The sequence below is a fragment of the Ruditapes philippinarum genome, unplaced genomic scaffold, assembly GCF_026571515.1.
Source record: "Ruditapes philippinarum isolate M1 unplaced genomic scaffold, ASM2657151v2 ctg1090_1_1_1_1, whole genome shotgun sequence".
Taxonomy (NCBI): Eukaryota; Metazoa; Mollusca; class Bivalvia; order Venerida; family Veneridae; genus Ruditapes; species Ruditapes philippinarum.
In genome coordinates this window covers 58,817-83,634 of record NW_026852440.1, presented here as the reverse complement: position 1 = coordinate 83,634, position 24,818 = coordinate 58,817, and the positions used below count along the sequence as shown (strand labels likewise).

The 24,818-nt window shown below is 33.0% G+C and overlaps 1 protein-coding gene across 1 annotated transcript in view; it reads left to right on the top strand.

Annotated features, from left to right (window-relative positions):
• Positions 1-706: 706 nt before the first annotated feature.
• LOC132760356 (prolyl endopeptidase-like) overlaps positions 707-24,818 on the top strand; it is a 30,391-nt gene continuing 6,279 nt past the window's right edge. Inside the window, exons 1-14 of the mRNA XM_060752342.1 lie at positions 707-738; positions 7,662-7,769; positions 9,272-9,399; positions 10,605-10,700; positions 12,320-12,488; positions 13,506-13,607; positions 14,811-14,953; positions 16,059-16,224; positions 16,714-16,809; positions 18,041-18,145; positions 18,775-18,879; positions 19,621-19,701; positions 20,048-20,161; positions 20,911-21,059. Coding sequence (XP_060608325.1) covers positions 7,701-7,769; positions 9,272-9,399; positions 10,605-10,700; positions 12,320-12,488; positions 13,506-13,607; positions 14,811-14,953; positions 16,059-16,224; positions 16,714-16,809; positions 18,041-18,145; positions 18,775-18,879; positions 19,621-19,701; positions 20,048-20,161; positions 20,911-21,059 — 1,523 coding nt within the window. The 5' untranslated portion in view covers positions 707-738; positions 7,662-7,700. The remainder of the gene's footprint in view (positions 739-7,661; positions 7,770-9,271; positions 9,400-10,604; positions 10,701-12,319; positions 12,489-13,505; positions 13,608-14,810; positions 14,954-16,058; positions 16,225-16,713; positions 16,810-18,040; positions 18,146-18,774; positions 18,880-19,620; positions 19,702-20,047; positions 20,162-20,910; positions 21,060-24,818) is intronic.

Genomic DNA, 24,818 nt, shown 5'->3' with positions numbered 1-24,818 from the left:
GTTTAAAAAGGCAGTTAACGGTGTCACTTCTTAGTACGCTATTTGGGGTGCAAAATGATAAATGCATCCAATCTTTACAGCCATTTTACCTTCCCCACTTTAAAATATTAGCAAATATGGAAACTTGTCTAGATCTGCCAGCTGGTATCGCTTACAAAACAATTATTCTACAATCATCACATGAAAAAATTTGATAACAATATACGATTTTATTAATAAGGACCCCTGTGTAAAGTCTGATGAATATTTAGTGGTACATCATATAAATAAATGTTTTAAATACACCTTGGACTGAGGTAAATGGTAAAACTCTTTTGCCAATACTTTATAAAAAATTAACTTGCTTAGAAAAAATTTTACCACTATTTTAAACAAGTGACTATATTGATATAGTGAAAGTTGGACAATTTATATTATGTCACTTAAAACAAACAGTTTCTTATTGTTTTTCTGAAAACATCTGACAATTAATCAAGTGTGGCATTTCTGCAAGTTTTGAAGTTAATACAACATGTGACTTTATGCAATTTAGTCAGGCATGACATCCGTGCCACAGAATTAAGAATGTGTTTGAATTTAGGTAGTGATTGAAAATTGGTTGTTTCGGGATACGTCTGAAAAATGCAATATTAGTATAACTTTCAATTCAACGGTTTATTTCATATTTTACAAGTCACTTTCGTGAAAGTGTATTAGTACCGTATTAGTCTGACCTGTCGTGGTGTTGGACAACAAAATGGGTCCTACTAAACACTGCTAAGGACTGCTAAGGACCGCTAAGGATTGCTAAGAAGACACAAAGGACTACTAGGGAGGCACACAGGACCTTAAAATACCTCCTAAGGCATTCTTATAATACATGGTAGTATGTTTAGTGAAAAAAAATTATAATTTTAAGAAAAAATATTATTTTGGTGCAAATTTTATGAGTTGCCGGACCGCTAAGGACTGCTCAGATATACAAAAGACTGCTAGGGAGGCACAAAGGACCTTAAAATACCTGTTAGGGCATTCTTATAATACAAGGTAGTATGTTTAATGACAAAAAATGTATTACTTTAAGAAAAATACATCATTTTAGTGGTAAAATTTATGTTTTTGAAGAGTTGCCGTGGACCGCTAAGGACTGCTCAGGTGCACTAGCAACTGCTAGGGAGGCACAAAGGACCTTAAAAATCCCTCCTAGAACATTCTTAATAATTATAAGGTAGTAAGTTAATAGACAAAATGTATTATTGTAAGAAAAATCTATAATTTTTGTGATAGAATTTATGCTTTCGATGAGTTGAGGACCGCTAAGGACTACTCAGGTGCGCAAAAGGACTTCTAGGGAGGCACAAAAGACCTTAAAATATTTTCTAGGGAGGCACAAAGGACCTTAAAATACCTGTAAGGGCATTCTTATAATACATGGTAGTATCATTTAGGTGACAAAAATGTATAATTTTAAGAAAAATATAATTTTGGTGATAGAATTTATGCTTTCGATGAGTTGCCGGACCGCTAAAGGACTGCTCATGTGCACTAACAACTGCTAGGGATGCACAAAGGACCTTAAAATTACCATCCTAGAACATTCTTTATAATATATGGTAGTAAAGTTAATAGACAAAAATGTATTATTGTAAGACAAAAATATAATTTTTGTGATAGAATTATGCTTCGATGAGTTGCAGGACCGCTAAGGACTGCTCAGGTGCGCAAAGGACTACTAGGGAACCACAAAGACCTTAAAATATTTCCTAGGAGGCACAAAGGGGCCTTAAAATACCTTTTAGGGCATTCCTATAATACATGGTACTATGTTTAGTGACAAAAAAGATAGTATAAATTTAAGAAAAAATATAATTTTGGTGATAGACTTTATGCTTTCGATAAATTGCCTGACCGCTAAGGACTGCTCAGGTGCACTAACAACTGCTAGGGAGGCACAAATGACCTTAAAAACCCTCCTAGAACATTCATATAATATATGGTAGTAAGTTAATAGACAAAAATGTATTATTGTAAGAAAAAATATAATTTTTTGTGATATAATTTATGCTTTCGATGAGTTGCAGGACCGCTAAGGACTGCTCAGGTGCGTAAAGGACTGCTAGGGAGGCACAAAAGACCTTAAAATATTTCCTAGGGAGGCACAAAGGACCTTAAAATACCTCCTAGGGCATTCTTATAATACATGGTAGTATGTTTAGTGAAAAAAAAATTATAATTTTAAGAAAAAATATTATTTTGGTGCAAATTTTATGAGTTGCCGGACCGCTAAGGACTGCTCAGATATACAAAAGACTGCTAGGGAGGCACAAAGGACCTTAAAATACCTCCTAGGGCATTCTTATAATACAAGGTAGTATGTTTAATGACAAAAAATGAATTACTTTAAGAAAAAATATAATTTTAATGATAAAATTTATGTTTTCGATGAGTTGCCGAACCGCTAAGGACTGCTCAGGTGCACTCACAACTGTTAGGGAGGCACAAAGGACCTTAAAATCCCTCCTAGAACATTCTTATAATATATGGTAGTAAGTTAATAGACAAAAATGTATTATTGTAAGAAAAAATATAATTTTTGTGATAGAATTTATGCTTTCGATGAGTTGCAGGACCGCTAAGGACTGCTCAGGTGCGCAAAGGACTGCTAGGGAGGCACAAAAGACCTTAAAAAATTTCCTAGGGAGGCACAAAGGACCTTAAAATACCTGTTAGGTCATTCACATAATACATGGTAGTATGTTTAATGACAAAAAATGTATAATTTTAAGAAAGAATATAATTTTGGTGATAGAATTATGCTTTATGATTTTAAACACATACCAAAACATCTATATATAAACATATATTATTACAAAATAAATGCAATTACACATATTTATGTTTAAGCATATATCACTTATGAAGCCGGTCTCTAACACACATCATAACATCTATATACAAAGACATACACCGACAAAAATGCAAGTATACATATTTATATACAAGCACATATCAATAATAAAGCCAGTCTTAAACACATATCAAAACATCTATATACATGAACACAGATCCTGACAAAACGAATTCAAGTTTACATATAAACGTACAAGCACATATAAAAAGAATATATATACAAACATATATCATTATGAATCACATTTTTTCATATCATGTATGTTGACAATGTGTATATTGGCTGAACAAATTGTCCCTTCTGCACAGTAAATGGACCATCTATGTCAAATAATAAAGTTAATTAAGGCCATGTTGGTTGTTTTTATGTACCTTATTGTCTGTAACAGATTTTTATGGAAAGAAAGGATAACTTTTTGGACATTTTTTTTTCAAAATATTACAGAAAGGATAACTATTTGGATGAATATTCTGCAAATTGTCAATCTTAAAACAAGATACATACACCAAATCATTCTTAAATCAAATATGCAAACACATTTCCTAAAAAAACATCAAAAATTCTATGACTTTCTAATTATTTTTTGTTAGAAAACCCAGAAATTACATGCCGCAGGGAGGCGTTTGTTACATTTTTGGGGGGAATGTTACACTAGATGTTCAAATCTCATAGTTCCTGGGGTTTTGGTTTTAATATAATGATAATAGCTTTATATGCTTTAAATAGTACATAATGTACAATTAATATAAACAAATAGAACAAATTTCAGGAAAAATATATAGAATTAAGCTCCTTGATCAAGGAGTTTCTTTCTTTTTGTATTTCAAAATGAAAAGTTGCATAGACTTTTGAATGAACTGTTCTGAATTAAATAAGAACATTGATAATGAAAGGAAGATTCTTTATTTTCAGATAATGTATTTCCATTGTGTTAAAGAAAATTATCATACAGACAGTAACTTTCTATATATATTTACAAAATAATATATAGTGATATAATCAGATTTATCTTTTTAATAGATATTATACAGACTGAAGTAAATTATAAGTTTTCATAAGCTTGAATTTCTAACTACTAAATACCAACAAATAAAATTTTCATTTAAAAAATTACAGATCTGCTTTTAAATTGTTGTAATTAATTACTACCAATTGGTGAAATTTTATGTTTATTTATGTGAAATGTCAGTAACATTATTATCTGAATATGTTATTATGATTCAGTGTTATAAGTTCATTATTTCTCAGTATTGATAGTTCTCTATGTTGATGTTTCAGTATAAATGGACTGCTGATCATTCATTAAAATTTACAGATTCAAAATATTTTTTTAGGACTTTGTTTACAAACAAATTTTGATTATTATCACTTTTTCATTACTGAGGTCATAACCATATATTAAAATCATTTTTCTTATGATCTTCTTCCATTTCTTATAATAATTAAATTGGTCAAGTGATATGACAATGTGCTGGAATATGGAGACAAATACTTTATTAAGGGTGGTGAAATATATTTGTTTTTTGGGTTGTTTTTTTCATTGACTATATATTTGGCCAATAAAAAAATGATGTTCAATAGATCCTTAGACTAAATTGATCTACAGCTTACTTAATAATAGGCATTCTCTAACAGAAAGTCCCTCCCACTGTTTTGAAGTATATCACCCTATATTGGCACCCCCACTGGTTTGTAATATATCACACATCCCAATTATACAATACACAGCTCCCAATATACAGCTTGTTAACTTCCAATAATGTGCCAGCCCCATCTGTATGTAATTTATAGTTAGGATCCATATCCCACTGTTTTATGAGGGGCTGAAATTGGTCTGTATCCAACTGTTTTTCTGAGGGGCTGGGATAGATGATTTGTTTATTATTGAAGTAAAAAGAATGATCTTAAAGAATCTATGTTTTAACAATTGACTAATTTTAACCACAATGTCACTTCAACATTCTATATATCCTATTTTAATAGTTTTCTGTGAATATATATCCTGATAAGATTACTTTGTTAAGATTATTCTATTTAATTTTAGTGTGAAATATTTCTATGTACAGTTGCAAAGCTAACTACTTCCATATCATACAACATAAGAACAAGATAAGTTTAGTGTTATTGTAAAATTAAAAAAGAATCATTTGCTCATTTCTGTTACATCTGTCCACTTCAGTACCTTATTTTGAAAACACCAAAACACGGATATGCAGGCTGGTCTGGATCCATGCTGGTCACAAACGCACTATGTTGGTTTTGCCGTGACACGGCTCATATATATTTAATACTGATGATAGGGACGGATGTTACAGACAACTGTTACATAATTGCCGGAGAAAATGGCAATTTTTGTAACATTTTCATAGTTAGACTATCAATAAGCACCAGTAACATGGTAAATTTATTTATTTGATCATTAATTACATCTGATTTCCTTTGAACTTAAAATTGTTCTTCTTCAATTCTTCATGATATAATTTCATTCACTACAGTGATATTCTTTATACATTTGATTACCACTCTGACAACATAAGAGCATTTACTTAAAGACCTAGTCAATTTTCACATCCTATGCAGTCCTGTTACTCATCCAAAACATAATAATCAACACCAAAATACATAAAAAAAGAAAGATCACTAAACAAAATTAAATAGAATTATTACACACTAATTATTATTAATTTAAGGTCTTTTGTGCCTCCCTAGCAGTCCTTTGTGCCCCTTAGCAGTCCTAAATGGTCCAGCAACTCATCGAAAACATAAATTCTATCACCAAAATCATATTTTTTCTTAAAGTAATACATTTTTTATCATTAAACATACTACCATATATTACAAGAATTTCTTTGGAGGTCCTTTTAACATCCTATCCTCCCTAGAGGTCCATAGCGGTCCGGCAACTCATCGAAAGCATAAATTCTATCACTAAAATTATATGTTTTCTTTAAATTATACATTTTTTGTCATTAAACATACTACCATATATTACAAGAATGTCCTAGGAGGTATTTTAAGGTTCTTAGCTGTCCTGCAACTCATCAAAAGCATAATTTTATCACCATAATTTAATTTTTTCTTAAAATTATACATGTTTTGTCATTAAACATACTAACATGTATTAAAACAATGCTTTAGGAGGTACTTTAAGGTCCTTTGTGCCTCCCTAGTTGTCCTTGGTGCCTCCCTAGCAGTCCTTAGCTGTCCTGCAACTCATCAAAAGCATAATTCTATCACCATAATTTAATTTTTTCTTAAAATAATACATTTTTTGTCATTAAACATACTAACATGTATTAAAACAATGCTTTAGGAGGTACTTTAAGGTCCTTTGTGCCTCCCTAGTTGTCCTTGGTGCCCCTAGGAGGTATTTTAAGGTCCTTTGTGCCTCCCTAACATTACTTAGCGGTCCTGCAACTCATCAAAGACATAAATTCTATCACCAAAATTATATTTTTTCTTAAAATAATACATTTTTTTATCTATTAACTTACTATAATATAATATAAAAATGCCCTAGGAAGTAATTTAAGGTCCTTTGTGCCTCGCTAGTAGTCTTTTGTGCACCTGAGCAGTCCATAGCAGTCTGGCAACTCATCAAAAAAACATAAATTCTATCACCAAAATTTTATTTTTTCTTAAAATTATACATTTTATCTCACTAAACATCCTACCATATATTATAAGAATGCGCTAAGAGGTATTTAAATTACTTTGTGCCTCCCTAGCAGTCCTTTGTGCCCCTAGGAGGTATTTTAAGGTCATTATTTACTCATAAGTGCCTCCAAAGCAGTCCTTAGCGGTCCTCCAATTCATCGAAAACATAAATTCTATCTTGAAAATTATATTTTTTCTTAAAATAATACTTTTTTTTATCTATTAACTTACTACAATATAATATAAAAATGCCCTAGGAAGTAATTTAAGGTCCGATGTGCCTCGCTAGTAGTCTTTTGTGTACCTGAGCAGACCTTAGCGGTCTGGCAACTCATCGAAAAAACATATATATAAATTCTATTGATTCTATCACCAAAATTATATTTTTTCTTAAAATTATACATTTTTTCTCACTAAACATACTACCATATATTATAAGAATGCCCTAGGAGGTATATAAATGTCCTTTGTGCCTCCCTAGCAGTCCTTTGTGCCCCTAGGAGGTATTTTAAGATTCTTTGTACCTCCCTAGCAGTCCTTAGCGGTCCTGCAACTCATAGAAAACATAAATTCTATCACTAAAATTATATTTTTTCTTACAATAATACATTTTTGTCTATTAACTTACTACCATATATTATAAGAATGTTCTAGGAGGGATTTTAAGGTCCTTTGTGCCTCCCTAGCAGTCTTTTGTGTATCTGAGCAGTCCTTAGCTGTCGGGCAACTCAACGAAAGCATAAATTCTATCACCAAAATTATATTTTTTCTTAAAATTATACATTTTTTGTCATTAAACATACTACCTTGTATTATAAGAATGCCATAGGAGGTATTTTAAGGTCCTTTGTGCCTCCCTAACAGTCTTTTGTGTATCTGAGCAGTCCTTAGCGGTCCAGCAACTCATAAAATTTTCACCAAAATAATATTTTTTCTTAATATTATACATTTTTTATCACTAAACATACTTCCATATATTATAAGAATGCCCTAGGATGTATTTTAAGGTCCTTTGTGCCTCCCTAGTAGTCCTTTGTGGCTCCTTAGCAGTCCTTAGCGGTCCTTAGCAGTCCTTAGCGGTCCTTAGCAGTGTTTAGTAGGACCGCAACAGAATATTGGAATTCATTAAACAAATGTAAAATAAAGCAAAGTAATGGGGAAATTTGAATATCCAGATGTTCGAAGGGATGATACAAAAATTGATAACTATCATGGACAACAGGTTAAATATTTTGAATCCAAGCTAGAGTCAATCTTTTTCAAGGAAACGTAAATGCAATACGTTTTCGCGATGTATTTACATGAGACTAACAAGTTGTAAATATATTTTTCTTTCTTACTTTATTCTTTATGTTCCCAGTTAATATCAGATCCTTACATCGTGACTTAGACATCGGCTTTAAGTCTTGAATGCTTACAAAGTGATATAGATCTACTCGTAAATTTTCAAGTTTACCTAGATGTGTAGAACGTTTAACAGGTCCAGGACTATATTTGGGGACAGTTTGTAAGTTTATGGACGTTCCATCAATGTGTAGATACGGTGTCCTATTTAGTCCATACAATTTTGATAGTAAACATGTGATAATTATTGCAAAGTGCGAAATTTAGTACTAAATTTTGCATGTCTTAAATTTTGATTTAGCAAAATCGAACAATTTCGCCTCAATTAATAATGTCGTCTTAGTTTTCATATATTGTGTGTTCCTCAAGCAATAACTATGGCGTTGAAGGGCAATTTTTATTACATGAAACACTAGTGAAATTTAAAGAGGCAATAATTATCTTGTGTTTAAATTTCGCTAGTCTCTCATGAATGCGATAATTATAGGGCGCCACTTCAACGTGATAATTATCGCATTAGGAACACACAACATACGAAAATTAAGACCATTATTATCCAGGTGAAGTTTCCAAATTCTGCTAGAATTAGTTCCACTGCTCTCTAGAAAAGGTGTTACATACATAAGTTATCGCTCGACAAGTCAAAATATCTTGACGTGCCAAAGCTTTATTCTGAGATATTTTCTGATTTCGTTCTGGGTCAGAATTAGAGGGGAGGTATTACCCAGACACAAAATAGTACAATATCTCGTCGCGCAGTACAATTTGTTGGACTATCGCATGATGGACTAGCAAAATTTAAGACATGCAAAATTTAGTACTAAATTTCGCCCATTAAACTTTAAAGGCTATAAATTTCGTGTGTTAACTAGCAATATTTTGTGGACTAAATAGGACACTGTATATAGATGTTTTTATCTGTTAATTAACAAACATTGATAATGGTAGGTAGAAGTCATAGTAAATTTCAAAACCACAGCTAAAACACAATAAGGTTACTGATTATATGAATGATTAATTAAGATTCATAACAATTTGATGACTTTCAATATTCACTACTTCTTACAAAACATTTTGGATAACGTCTTATTTGCCTGTGTGATGGTCTGAGGTCAAGATTGTCTGACCTTTATCTGGACATTTGACTGGCAATTGCAATTTAATTGACGTAATATGTTGTCCAGAACTGGTATTACAGTTATAAGTATTTACCCATATCAGGTTTTTCGCAATGTTGATTGCTGACCTATATCATTTTATTCAGAACTCGCAATGTTGTTTTACTATATCAGGTTTTGCCGAACTCGCAATGTTGTTTTATTTATAGATTGATGACCCATATCAGGTTTATTCAGTACTCGAATGTTGCTCTATTTATAGATTGCTGACCCATATCAGTGGCTAGAAGATCCTGATAGTGAAGAAACAAAGAAATTTGTTGATGCTCAAAATGATCTGTCTCGACCATATATTGAAGCGTGTCCTGTACGTAAAAAGCTTCAGGAAAGGTAAATTTTGATGAATTTTATAACTTTATTCATACGTTCCATCACAGATATATATACAACGGATAGGAAGCTCCAAAAATAGATTCAGACCCACAATCCTTTGGGTGCTTCAGTGATTATCAGGTTTTCCCACTAGTTTCCAATTTTCGTGCTCTCGTTAAACTTCAGCAATATCCATGAATTAATGTTTAAATTGCCGACAGGGGTTTCATCGGAGAAATATATGTGTGGAAAAGTGTATATTGTACGTTTATGATAAATAACTATTGCTTCTTCTATTAGTAGAAAATGCTTCATCTTTTTTGTCGATGTACCTTCTGGAATCTGTATGGCAGTATTTTGGCTACTTTTACCCAGGATTGATCAAATCTTGGAGAATCCCGCAACATATGATAACTTAAGTGAATACGTTTCCGCCGATACTGAATTTAACTGTGTGACTTCATAGTTTCTTCTCCATCTATATTTAGCTCCATGGTTTCATTTTTATGGCCCATTATATGCCTCAGAAATGCTAATCTTTATTTCTCAAAGACTCTTTAATTTAATTTTTGTAATATCCAAAAGTGTCTCGATGACAACTGATCTTTATAAAGAAACTTAATTTTTATGTTTTGAAGCTTTGTTCTATATGTGGGGATGTATAATGACTAAACAAAATCGTAGTTTCCAGACTCTACCTTTACTAACAAACAGTCATGTATTAAACAACAGAAACAATATAATGTAGGAAGTGAGGGGAAAGTCACGTGTGTATAACACGCTTTAATATGAACTTCATCAATTCCCGACACCTTTAATAAAAAATCACTTCCCTTTTGAATTGCCAGCAGTACAAGACAGTATGTGTTCAACTCAGAAAACTATATTGTACATTGTTGTACTGACTGTCTGTTTTTATACAGGTTTTTTAAAAAAAAAAAGATGACAACTTTTGAGTTGTTATATTCATTTTAAGCTTGACTATTCAAAAAGTAGGGAGAGCTGCTGCACTCACCACAGTTTCAGTGTCATTGCATCCAAAACTTCTCAATAGAAATAGTTTGATACTTCACACACTTGTTCTCTGCGATTATCTAACATAATGAGCACAGGTCCCATAACCCTATTCTACATTTTTATGGAATTATACCCATTTTGTTAAATAAAGCACTGAGAATATTAGATCGCTCTGTCTTACGGACAGCTCTTGTTTTATATTACAGGATTACGGAAATGTGGGATTATCCAAAGTATGGCTGCCCAAAGAAGCATGGGAGCTGCTATTATTATTTCTATAATACTGGATTACAAAATCAGAGGTCAGTATGTTTTTAGAGTTTTCATAATTAACAGATTGGCGATCCATATCATCTTCCTTTACCATTTACAAACATCTTTTATTTTTTTAAGATACCAGGGCTTTTTTCCTTCTATAGCAGGGGCCGGTATAGGGCTGCTTCCCCAAAGAAAAATTCTTTAAAATCATTCAGTTTTCCCCCAAAATTGAATTTACATCAAGTTATTTCTTCCCCTTTTGCAAATATACTGTGCAATCTTTCCCAATAATTAAGGGCAGGGCTGCTTCCCCAACCTGTGAAAAAAGCCCTGGATACATGTACGAGGGGTTATCCAAAAATTCGTGGACTTTCTTTGCTGCGTAAAATATATTTGAGATATTGATTTGAAATTCTAACACTGCTTAGAAAAATAAATAGGAAATAAACACAGAAAAATTCATGTTAGAAGCTTCTTATATTACAACAATATTTAATTTTACATAAACACATGTCAGCGACAGCGGCGCACTCCAAAAAATTATTGACGTCAACGTCATTAAATTTCACGTATAACTTATGCTTCAACGTTACACAGTCAATAACCATTTGTGCTTCACAAAGTAAAGTCCATCACTAAATTTTTTATGCCACTTAAAAAGTAATGATAGTGAAATTTTATTTTCTCTGTTCGCCTGCTGTTTTTTTCCAAATGTTTCTGTCAGTGTCATTCCAAAATTACAACAAAATTTTCTAATTTCTGCGTGTCCATCATTATCCCATTGTAAACAATATCGTCGTCTGGCGTTTCTGGCGATTTCAACAAAAATTAACGGAAGTGACGTCCATTATTTTAAAGAATTACTTCAATGACATCATAGAAGAAATATGCAATGTTTAGCGGGTTTTCTACGTAAATTAGTAGTTTTTTAGCAAAAAATATACGATGACTAACTGTGCTTTTCTACCGTGCGCCGGGTGCCGTGTATGTGATTTTTTAAAAGCATTATAAAATCATTATTTATTGACGCAGTTAATTTTTCATTTCAAAACGTGTTGATTATATTCTACAATGTATGCTGATAAAATTTCATTACAATACACGTTGGCGTTCAAAAGTTATTTAAAAAGTCCAAGAATTTTTGGATAACCCCTCGTATATGATAAATAGTTTTGTTGATTGAAAAATTTCATGGCAAGTCATTACAAATCACAGTCTTTATGTCTGCTTAACAAGATCGTGAAAGAGGTCTGTAGGGATATAGCCTCCTGGGCACCTTGGGTTTTCACTTGTTGATTAATTCCGTTTTTTAGTTCACAAAAATAAATTTATTACTATGTGTCAAATAAATAAAAAAACCTTAACATTTATACTTAAATTGAGGAAAAAAATTGGAGTGGCAATCAGCTGATACATCACTGTTTTAGCTTTAAGTAGAATTATAATAAAGTGTTTCACTATTGAGCCTTGAGAAAAGTTGAAGTTTGTTGCTCTATATAAGGAGCTCTTGAAAGACTTCAAAAAAAAAAAATGCAGCAAGTTTATCTGTTATGAAAATAGTAACCAGTATATACTTAACTAATCCAAAAAGGCAGTTATGCATTCTCGTATTATTGTATGTACACGATAAATTTTAGGGAAAAAAGCTTTTTGTATCTTTCAGTGTTCTTTATGTACAAGATTCTCTAGAAGGGGAAGCAAGAGTTTTTCTCGACCCAAATAAACTCTCCGAAGACGGTACTACATCTCTTCGTGGGACAGCTTTCTCTGAGAAAGGGGACATCTATGCTTACGGACTAAGTGAAAAGGGTTCCGATTGGATAACCATCAAGGTGAATGATATATTCATAACAGTATTATTTCCCCTTATATGAGTCTAAAAAAGTGACTTGTCAGCATTTGATGTTAAATTTCCGTGGTTGTAGAAGAGGAAAAGAGGTTGGAATGATACAAACCTAAGATCTGTAGAGTGTAGCCCTAAGACTCCTTATTAGGCATGTCATACAAAATAGCAGATATATATATATGGAGGGTTGACCACAAAACTGCAGTATATTCTATGAAATAAAGAAGGACTTGCAACAGTTTTACGATCTGAAATTGGACTGTTTAGAATCCCGTCGGAAACTTTGGATTTTTTCATGTACTGAAGTTGTGACTGTCCATCTAGCTTATGGAGCATCGGTGGTTCTACTGCATTGCCGGTTGTGAGGAAGTTGACCGTTTAGCTTATGCAGCATTGGTGTTTCTACTCGGGTGCCGGTGCCCGCTTATGCCTGAAATAATTTACACCGAGGTCTTTTCCCACCAGATTAACTGGAATGTTTTAATAGGAACATAACATTGCTGATGTGACTTAAAGCTCATCCGTATACAATTGTAAATTTTATAGATTTTTATCACATACCCATGCCGCTTTTGTGACTCCGTAAAAATAGTATTGCACAGCCGTGCATTTGCATTATACAAACATAGCGTAAAGATATGCTAAATGTTAGCGTCACACTATAAGTACTAAATAGGTCAATGAAAAAGTGATTCATTTTTACTGTAAACTATATATTTTGAATATATGATAATAGAATATTGTATTTGTGTAAGTTCAATACTAAACTTATTGAACTTGTCAAAGGCTTGCATAATTAGATTTTATTCAATTTACAAATTTGTCAATGAATTCAGTATGTATCCTACACCCATTCAATATCCTCTCTATATGGGACTTATCTAGGGGCAAGCTGCTTTAATATCGAGTTTCAAATGAGCACAGTCATGCGTCTTCTTTCAAAATAAAAAAGGGAAACAAATGCATTGTAGAATAAATATGGTTTGTTTTTTTATCTGAACAGTTTAAGAATGCACCAAGTGGGGAAGATTTACCTGATGTTTTGAAGAGAGTGAAGTTTTCTAGTATGGCATGGACACATGATGGTAAAGGTCTCTTCTATAATGTAAGTATTACATTGATTTTATTACTAATATACAGTCAAACATGTGTTAAAAGCCACCTCTAAGTTAAGTCTACGAGCATCAGTTTTGTGTACTGGTATTGAAGACCTAGTATCAGGTTTATGTACTGGTATTGAAGACCTAGCATCAGGTCTATGTAACGGTATTGAAGACCTAGTATCAGGTTTATGTAACGGTATTGAAGACATAGCATCAGGTTTATGCAACGGTATTGAAGACCTAGCATCAGGTTTATGTTACGGTATTGAAGATCTAGTATCAGGTTTATGTAACGGTATTGAAGACATAGCATCAGGTTTATGCAACGGTATTGAAGACCTAGCATCAGGTTTATGTAATAGTTTCAAAGACCTAGCATTAGGTTTATGTACTGGTATTGAAGACCTAGAATCGGGTTTATGTACTGGTATTGGACACCTAGCATCAGGTTTATGTCGGATATTGAAGACCTAGCATAAGGTTTATGTACTGGTATTGAAGACCTAGCATGAGGTTTATGTACTGATATTGAAGACCTAGCATAAGGTTTATGTATGGTATTGAAGACCTAGCATAAGTATTATGTACCAGTATTGAAGACCTAGCATCAGGTTTATGTATGGTATTGAAGACCTAGCATAAGGTTTATGTACTGGTATTGAAGACCTAGCATAAGGTTTATGTACCAGTATTGAAGACCTAGCATCAGGTTTATGTCGGATATTGAAGACCTAGCATAAGGTTTATGTACTGGTATTGAAGACCTAGAATCAGGTTTATGTACTGGTATTGGACACCTAGCATCAGGTTTATGTCGGATATTGAAGACCTAGCATAAGGTTTATGTACTGGTATTGAAGACCTAGCATGAGGTTTATGTACTGATATTGAAGACCTAGCATAAGGTTTATGTATGGTATTGAAGACCTAGCATAAGGTTTATGTACCAGTATTGAAGACCTAGCATCAGGTTTATGTACCAGTATTGAAGACCCAGCATCAGGTTTTTGTATTGGTATTGAAGACCTAGCATCAGGTTTATGTAACGGTATGTAAGACCTAGAATCGGGTTTATGCACAGGTATTGAAGACCTAGCATCAGGTGCAGAACAAAAGATTGATTATGATTCATTTTCACAAAATAAGTATTAAGTGGACCTTTTATGACATAATGTTTTTACAGTAAAGCATTATTTTGTTTGTAGAGTTACCCAGAACAAGAGGGCAAATCTGACGGAACAGAGACAACATCAAATTTAAACCAGAAGTTGTTCTACCATAGGTTAGGAACTGACCAATCAGAGGATACCTTAGTCGTAGAATTTCCTGACAATCCAAAATGGATGATGTAAGTTCATATTTTCTAGTGCTGGAGTTGAGTTCATTTTCGTATTTGCTTTATTTAGGAAATAGGTATCAATTTTGAGTGCGGTGTTGTAGAATAATGCACGGTTTGAGTTTAAGTGTGCAGGAATATAACCATGAAGCAAATTAAGTCTGAGTGAATAATTACAAAGAATTTGAAGGATGACCTGTGCATTATCAAACAACAATGCAAGAAAAGTTGATATATATGTCTCTTCTTCTAACATGCGAATATGAAAGAAAATTGATAAAAAAAATGAAAATAACGTTGAACTACATTGAGCTGAGAAGTAATTTTCTTTCTTTACATCACTTGGTTTTTTTTATCAGACGAGTCATGAGACTAGTAAGCATTTGGTATTTATGCCGTCTATATATATAGTGTGATTATGCACTTGACTGCCCCATCTGTTAAATGAGGGAATAATGTGAAGGGTATTCAAATTGATATTTCATCATAAGTTAGTCTTGCTTTGAAATTTAAAAAGATGAATTGTGTAACAGTGTTTTCTGGGAAATTTTTTTTGTTGGTGTCAAGAAAGAACTGTTAGGAGTGTGTATTACGTGCAGTCGGGTATGTCATTGACATATTTATGCTAAAGTTTCAAAACAGTTTGAGATAGCTTCATGTAAAAACAACAAGAAAAGATACGCACAAATATTTGTGTAAAAAGAATATCTCTTGCATTATGGAAAAAAATTGATAGTTGTAGATGGCAAATTTGACTGGACCCATAATAGAAAATGATGTTTATGGAAGATATGAAGGGGTATCCTTGGCTGTTGACTTCAAACCACTTGCCTCTAACTAATGTGGGTTCGAATCCCAAGAGGGACTTTTGATTCTTTTATGTGAGGACGCTGGATAGCTTCCTTATGAAATATCTGTGGTTCTACTCAGTCTACTCAGGTGCCCGGTCATGCCTAAATAATGCATGGAAGAGCACCTGAGGTCTTTCTTCACCAGTAAACCTGGAAAGTCACCATATGACCTAAACTTTTAACTATAGCAGTGCGATGCAAAAAATCTCAACCAAATTAATGATATATATCAATGAAATCATATGATGCATTTGGTATGTTTTCAGAGGTGCTGAGGTCAGTGATTGTGGACATTATCTCGTTCTTGCTATAAGTCAGGGTTGTGATCCGGTGAACCGTCTGTATTTTACCGATCTACGTACATTACCAGACGGTATTAATGGGCTTATACCATACGTCAAGGTTGTTGATAACTTTGATGCTGAGTATGAGGTAACATATCTTCTTTTTCTTATCCGTTTAACCCCTTCACCTGCTGAAATTGTGTAATGAATTTGACCACTTTTGAATTTGGAACTATCCATTATGAATTTTAGGGACAGCAGGACCGCCTAGATTTATGACCAAATATTACTGGTTTGTTAATTAGGAAAAATGATGAGTTGGATCCACCGCCTAGATATATGACCGAATATTACTGGTTAGTTAACAAGGAAAATGGTTAGTTGAGTCAACTGCCTAGATATGACCAAGACATGTGTTAAAATCAGTGTAAAACCTAGAGAAAAAACATGAAGACCAAATTTATCTATTAGTTAATTTTCGATTTTAAGTTGTTTAATCCTGTGCTTAATATTTACCTCTATTAAGTCATCTTTTATAAAGAGAATTTACAGAAAGGTTTGACAATAAATATTTATAATGTTGTTTTTATTATTTTTAAAGAAAATCAAAGACATTATGAATATTTTTCTTTTTCAGTATATTACAAATGAGGGCAGCTTATTTACTTTTAAAACCAACTTGAAGTCTCCAAACTACAAACTTATCAACATAGATTTCAGTAAATTTGAAATGGTAAGTATACTGGCATGCGAGTAGTTCCTGTACAAAAATTGTTGTTACTTATAAACTATATTTTAATCGCTTGATTGCTACTCATTAATATTTGGTTTGTCACACAAATCATGGAAATCCTAGTATGTTTTCTTTATATAGAATAACTTTTAGTAATGGGGCCTAATACGGGATACCAAAATAACCAATTATTTTCTATGAAGACAAGTGCTTGTAGTTTCCATACATTAAATATAACCAATAATAATTATAAGTTAAATGACAAGATCACCAAGATAATCTAGTCTAGCCTGTCTGTTATGTTTGATGTATGACATGGACATTAAGGATGTGATTTACGAAACTTAAGTGTTACCTTTCTTTTAGTTAAATTATTGATTTATAATTGAAAACAAAATAAAAATAATAACTATAACAGCTTGATTCAAGACTTTGAAATTGCAAAAAAGTATGCGGTTAAATTGGAGGGTTACAAGGCCGAAGACTAAGAATAAGAATATAAGCTACTGAAAAAAAAGTTTGTTTTAATGGGCAGGCTTATTTTTTTATATCTGGTTAAGTACTAGTGCGATATCAAAAATAATTAACAGGCCAGGGTTATCAAGCAGTTGCCATGGCAGTTGTATGATGGAATATAATTTTCTTAATTGTAACTTACAAATTTTTATTCAGAAGTATATAACACTGTCCTTTAAACACTGGCAAAGAGAAAGGAGAAGTGAAAAAATTTCAATGATAAATTGAATTTATCACATACCCTTGCCAATTTTGCGATTCTATAATATTTAACAGTATTGCAAAGCCGTGCATATTTTGATGTGACGTCATTTGCATTATATAAATGAAATTTAAAAACACTCTAAATGTAAGTGTTCACTATAAGCCCGTCATTGAAAACTGATTCTTTTTCACTGTAAACAGTCTTTATTTTGGGTATGTGATAAATAGAATATTATATTCATGTAAGTTCAATACTGAATTTATTTAACTCGTGAATGAAATAATATGCTCGCCAGAGGCTCGCATAATATAATTTTATGCAACTCGTTCAATAAATTCAGTATTGAACTACACTCATTCAATATCCTCTATGTATCACATAAACATTACTGCTCTTGCCTTGAAATGTCAAATGAACATTTATTATTGATTTTTATTATTAGAAGTTAATGAGACACTGACAAAAAATGAAAATTTCAGCATGATTTATTAAATTTATTATATGGTACAGGAAAATTGGAGCACCCTTGTAGAGGAACATGAGAAGAATGTTCTAGAGTGGTCAGCTATTGTAAATGGCAACAAACTAGTGTTGTGCTACCTCCAGGATGTAAAGGTAAACTGATATATAAAACATTTAGTAGTTGTAACTATGAATTTGAATTTACATATTGTAAAATTTAGTTTAAAAATTTGAATGTTTAGTTTTTGTTCCTGAAATTTTTTTCTTCCTGAATATTTAGGCCTAATTTAATACATGTACTTATAAAGTGAGCAATCAAGTGCACTATTGCCCAATCTGTCATTAATGGATGAAGTGATGTCATAAAAATACATCTCCACTAAATATACTTTAATATGTATTTTAATGGTTCTCTATTTTAACATGCCTAATTAGCAAATAAGTATAGAAATAGATACCAATTTTCACATTGTATTGATAAATCTAGGAGAGTTTGAACATTTACCACTCGCCCCTCACCGCTGTGGGTGCGAATCCCAACAGGGACTAGATTTCTTTCATGTGAAGAAGGTATCCAGTTAGCTTACTGTATGTCGGTGGTTATACTCAGGTGCCTGTTTAGTGGAAATAATGCACAGAAGGGCACTTAAGGTCTTCCTTCACCAATAAAGCTGGAAGTTGCCATATGACCTATATTATGTTGGTGCAACATAAAACTCACCCAAAAAGAAAAGTTTGAAAATTATTTGTTTGCTTTACTGATATTTTGTGATACTTTTCAGAATCAACTGTATGTACATGGTTTATCAGATGGTAAGAGAATCTGTCAGTTACCATTAGAAGTAGGGACAGTTGTTGGGTACTCTGGCAAGAAAAAGTTGACAGAGGTAGGTGAATTTGTTTACAAACGGATGATGGAAGACTTGGTAGCTATATATTTATAAAGATATAACATTTTGGAAATATATTTTAGCATTTAAAGCTTGTATGATTCAAAGAAAAAAATACGAGCTACATGATATAGTATTATGTTTTCAGTTTTTGTGTACCAATGTTTGAATAGTTAAGCAGGAAGATCTTTGGCCGAGTGGTTTGACTTTAAAACCACTTGTCCCTTGCTGCTGTAAGTTCGAAGCCTTCCTGGGGTTCATTCATTTTAGGAATGAGGAAGCTATCCAGCTAGTATACAGAACATTAACAGTTCTATTCAGGTACTAGCATGTGCCTGAAGTAATTCTCGAAGGTGACCCCTGAGGTCACTTGGCCAAGTGGTTATTGTCGTTTACTTCAAACCACTTGCCCCCGACTGCTATGGGTTCAAATCCTGAGATTTTGGATGCTTTCATGTGTAGAAGCTATCCATCTAACTCACAGAATGTGGGTAGTTTCTACTCAGGTGCTGGCTCGTGGACTTGTGCCTGAAATAATTCTGTGACACGACACCTGAGGTTTTCCCTCACCAGTAAAGCTGGAATGTCACGATATGACCTTTATGACCTCTGTGAGTAGTGGTGCTTTGTAAAACCGATCCCTTCTCCACAAAAAAAAGGAGGAATGTAAGCTACCAAATTTCCAGTCATCATTTTCTGTATAAAGCTCTGCTGATTATATTTGTTATGTCATTTCAGATATTCTACCAGTTTATGTCATTTTTGACACCAGGTATTATCTATAGATGTGATATGACAACCGATCAGTTAGAACCAAAGGTAAGTTAGTCCCAACATTCACCTATAAATGTAGTTGAGCATGGAATTTTCTGCAAGCATGTTTTTAAGATGTATAAGAACTGAGCAGAAACAAACCAAAATAAAGAACAAAACATCAACATTTTTCACTAGAATTGAGAAGTTCTTAACATATGACAGAATTTCTTATGATTTTTGTCCTTAAAATCATTTTGTTTACAATATGTTCTCAGGATTTTTTTCCCAATTTGTCTTAAACATCATAGAAATATCCCAATTCTCAGGATTGGGTCAATCGTTCAAAAATTACAGAGAAAAAAACTCTGAATTCAGAGGGTTCAAACAGAGTATTCTGATTTTTTTTCAGGTCTTCCGTGATATAAAAGTGAAGAATTTCGACTTTGACAAATTCACAACGGAACAAGTGTTCTACAGTAGTAAAGATGGGACCAAAATACCAATGTTCCTAGTACATAGAAAAGCAAGTATATATAGACATTACTTAACACATTATTTGAGCCACGTCACAACAAAACCAGCATAGTGCATTTGCGACCAGCATGGATCCAGACCAGCCTGCACATCCGCGCAGTCTGATCAGGATCCATGCTGTTCGCTTACCAACCCTATTACAAGTAGAGAAACTGATAGCGAACAGCATGGATCCTGATCAGACTGCGCGGATGGGCAGGCTGGTCTGGGTCCGTGCTGGTCGCAAACTCACTGTGTTGGTTTTGTCTTGACGCTCCTCATTTCTGTTTTAGATATTTGCTTTGCTTAATGATAATAAAGATTTTATTAAAATGGCTTTTTGGGGCTTCAATGGCCAAGTTGTTAAAGTTGTTGACTTCAAAGCCACTTAGGGTTTGAAACCTGTCGGGGACTTTTATTGAATTCTTTCATGTGAGGAAGCTATCCACCTTGCTTATGGAATGTCAATGGTTCTACTTAGGTACCCATTTGTGCCTTAGATAATGCACAGAAGGGCGCCTAAGGTCTTCCTCCACCAGTAAGGCTGGAAAATTGCCATATGACATCTTCTTGGTATAATGTAAAACCCAACCAAAAAACTAACAACGCTTTTTAGGCCCATTATGCCACATAAATTATTTTGTTTTTATTTCCCAAAAGCTTTATATTTTTGGTTTAATGTTACAGTTAAACAAGATTTACTTTGTTATAAAGTTATTGAATTATTAAAAAACGGATTATTACATGCTATATTTTCAGGACATAAAAAAAGACGGTTCAAATCCGGTGATGCTGTACGGTTACGGTGGATTCAATATTCCTATAAGCGCAAGTTTCTCAGTGTCTCGACTTGTTTTCTTACAACATTTAGGCGGTGTTTATGCAGTGGCTAACATTAGAGGCGGAGGGTAGGTGTTGACTTAAAGATGTTTTCTTCTTTTGCTGACCAAATCTAACATGCCACTTTTAAATGATTTTTACAATTTTGTCTAATGCTGGCAACTAGGTCATAGGTTCAATTCAGTTGCAAGTTTTAACAGTCCCAGCCTAATGCTCTTTTTGTAAATGCATGTTTGATCAATGCCAAAATATGAGGATTTTAAAACAAGTTTATTTTGGATGTGGTTTTGCATTTGTACGAGCTTTTTGTGTCGCCTCTACGGAGTAGTGGCGACATATAGGGATCACTTCTCCGTCGTCTGTCTGTACGTCCGTCTGTCCGTCCGTCACAAAACTTGTCCGGACTACTCCTCATAAACTACTGGTGCAATTTCATCCAAACTTTACAGGAATGATCAGTACCAAGTCTAGTTGTGCATATTGTCAGCATTTTCCGGTTCAATGATTTTTGTCAGAGTTATGGCCCTTTAATAATTTTTAATTTTAAAGTTTGTCCGGACTACTTCTCTTATAATAAATACCACTAATGCAATTTCAATGAAATTTTACAGGATTGATCTGTAGCTCAAGTCCTTGCGCATATTGCAAGGGTTTTCCGGTTGAATGATTTTTGGCCGAGTTATGGCCCTTTGGCCATCCTTAAAAAACTGTTTGTTTGTAGTGCTCCGACCCTAAGTTCAAGAGGTGGGTAGGTAGGTAGGGGATTTTTTTTTTTTTTTTGAAATTGCACTTGTTACAAAATTTGAGTATAGCAATACACAGTACATAGTCTGCCATGATATACTGTACAGTTGTATTTAGACAAATTATAATGTGTAGGCAAATGTTTTTCTGTTGATATTTTCTTTAATTTTTTCAAATAATAACAGACATACAATGTAACACTTTTGTTGTTGTTTATTTTACATTTATTTCATCTTTAAACAAAATAATTGAATTTGGTCCTTATTTACTGAAATTGGCAATGTCTGGAAAAGGTGACAATACCTGTAATAAAACAAGTGATCTGAGAAAAATATATACAATATGATTACTTGACATATCTAGCCCTTTGAGAAAATAGAACGAATTAGTCTCAATACTAGTATTTCATGGTTATTTGAAAATGCAATGTACACTACAAGTATAGAAATCAATGATTACCACCTGCTTTGATGACTACCTAAGATTTCATTTACTGGATAGCCTAAATGCACAAAGAAGGGAGGGGTGTAGCAAATCCATTTCTCATTACTATTGAATAAAAGGACTTATCCTGCAAATAATATTAATTTGGTTAGAATAGAAATATTTGAAATTAGATAACAGAATTTTTTAGCTTTTATTTTTTTATTTGTTTTTGTTTGTTTGTTTTTTGTTGTTTTTGTTAATTTGTTTCTTTTGTTAATTTTTAGGGGTACACTTGAAAATTTAGATTATCTTGTCACTTACCAAACAAACCATACTGTTTTAACCCAGTTGATTAACTCCATTCACTAGCCAGCATAATAATAGATCATTATGTTGTATGTTACACCTGTCACACAGTCCTGTGTACTTACCATATTTGTGTATTATGTAGAAAAAATCTACGTCACCTGCTGTATACATGTATAGTGTGTAATCAACAGGTCCTGGAGCCTGGAGTTTGTTTTGAAAGTTGGATTGAAGAGAGCACTTAAGTTGGCAACAATTAAATAAACCCATTTGGGTGTTTAAAAGGGAATATAGTACGGACAATTACAAAGGAGAAAAAAGGAACAAAAACAAAAGAAAAAAATAAACAGTGCATGATTTGTAAAATTGTTTGCAACAAAGATTAAAAAATATGGCTATTAAATTACAATTTAGGAAAAGGTAAAATTTATGAATAATTATCATTCTTATGAAGAAATATGAAGAAAACACAGGTATAACTTATTTAAAAGTATCGGAAAAAGACCCATTAATTTCCAGCGATTTTCTCGCAAAAATTTTATCAATTAACTTGTTTTTTCAACAAGTTTTAGTGTAACCTCATTTTTTGACAAGCATGAAATGCAAAATGATTTAAATTAATTTATGTCAACAATAAAGTTCTTCTAGTATTATTTTGTGTGTAAATATATGTATACAGTGGTGGTCTATGGTTACGAAGGGTAGTCCATTTTAACATTCATTGATGTATGTATATTATCTTTGAATCAAGGTTGCAATCTTTTTTATTTCACCAAAAATAAATCAAATTGTATTCAAGTTAGATATGTCCACTCATGTCAAAAACCTTCATGAGTGAGGGTACCATTTCTGTCTATTTTCACATAACAAAGTTGCAATCGTTTTTTCACTTTTATACCAAAAATAAATCAAATTTTATTCTTGTTTAATATGTCCACTCTAAAGTCTAAAGACGAAGACTTTATATTTGTAAAGGGCATCATTTCCATATACTGTACGTATATATAGGCAGCATTTAGTGGAATGAATAGGAAAATCGAGTACAGCTTCACACAGTGTGTAAGAGATTCATCCGATCGGCAATTATTTTAGCAAATATCTTCAAAAGTGGATCAACTTTTATAAGATTTAATGTTAAATAATTAACAAAAGAACAATTCATTCACATGTTTGGCTTGGAAACTGAGAATTTTTACGCCCTTTGCGAAATTTTATTGTTTCTGGCGAATGTGAAATCGCCGATGTTCGGGGTCAAAGTTTGGCAAAATATCGATGAAAAGCGTGCGTTTATTTTGGTTTTGGAATAAAATTCTTTTACTATTCTACTTCTCAGTTCAAAATTTGTCTGAAAAGTTATTGGAGAAAGTTTTTTTTAACAGAATGGATACATAATGATCTCAAAAAAAAAAAAAAAAAAAATCCTCAAAGGGGTAAAAATTTTTTAGAGTCGGGGCCATTTTAATGGGTCGGTCGGAGCACTACAAACAAAAAAATTTTTATGGATGGCCTTTGATAAAAAGGTTTCTTTTTCTGTGTGTTGCCAGATACACAAAAGCTTGTCTGGACTACTCCTCATAAACTACAGGTGCAATTTCATCCAAACTTTACAGGAATGATCAGTACCAAGTCTAGTTGTGCATATTGTCAGCATTTTCCGGTTCAATGATTTTTTGTTTGAGTTATGGCCCTTTAATAATTTTTATTTTTAAAGTTTGTCCGGACTACTTCTCTTATACCACTAATGCAATTTCAATGAAACTTTACAGGATTGATCTGTTGCTCAAGTTCTTGCGCATATTGCACAGGTTTTCCGGTTGAATGATTTTTGGCTGAGTTATGGCCCTTTGATTAAAAGGTGTTTTTTTTCTGTGTGTTGCCAGATACGCAAAAGCTTGTCCAGACTACTCCTCATAAACTACTGGTGCAATTTTATCCAAACTTTACAGGAATGATCAGTACCAAGTCTAGTTGTGCACTGTCTGTCTGTCTGTCCGTCTGTCACAAAATTTGTCCCAACATGAAATTGGCCATCATGAGGCGACACATGTGATTACTGATCGCTCTTGTTTTGATAACATATCAGGAGTGATCATGTAGATTTTCATGCCAATGATCTGCATCATAAGTGAAAGTTTTCATTTTAGGATTATCAGAGTTCTTGGCAAGTTATCATTTTTTGTTTACAAGAAACCCTTACCTCAGAATTTTTCGAAATTTCTGTAAATTTTCATATTTCATTGAAGTGCTGCAGGGAACCGAGTCTGTCCGTGTCAAAATATTTGGCTGATATCTTCACGAGGGTCAGAGAGTGTTAGTAGAACATGGCTGTGTTGTTTTTTCCCCACAGAATT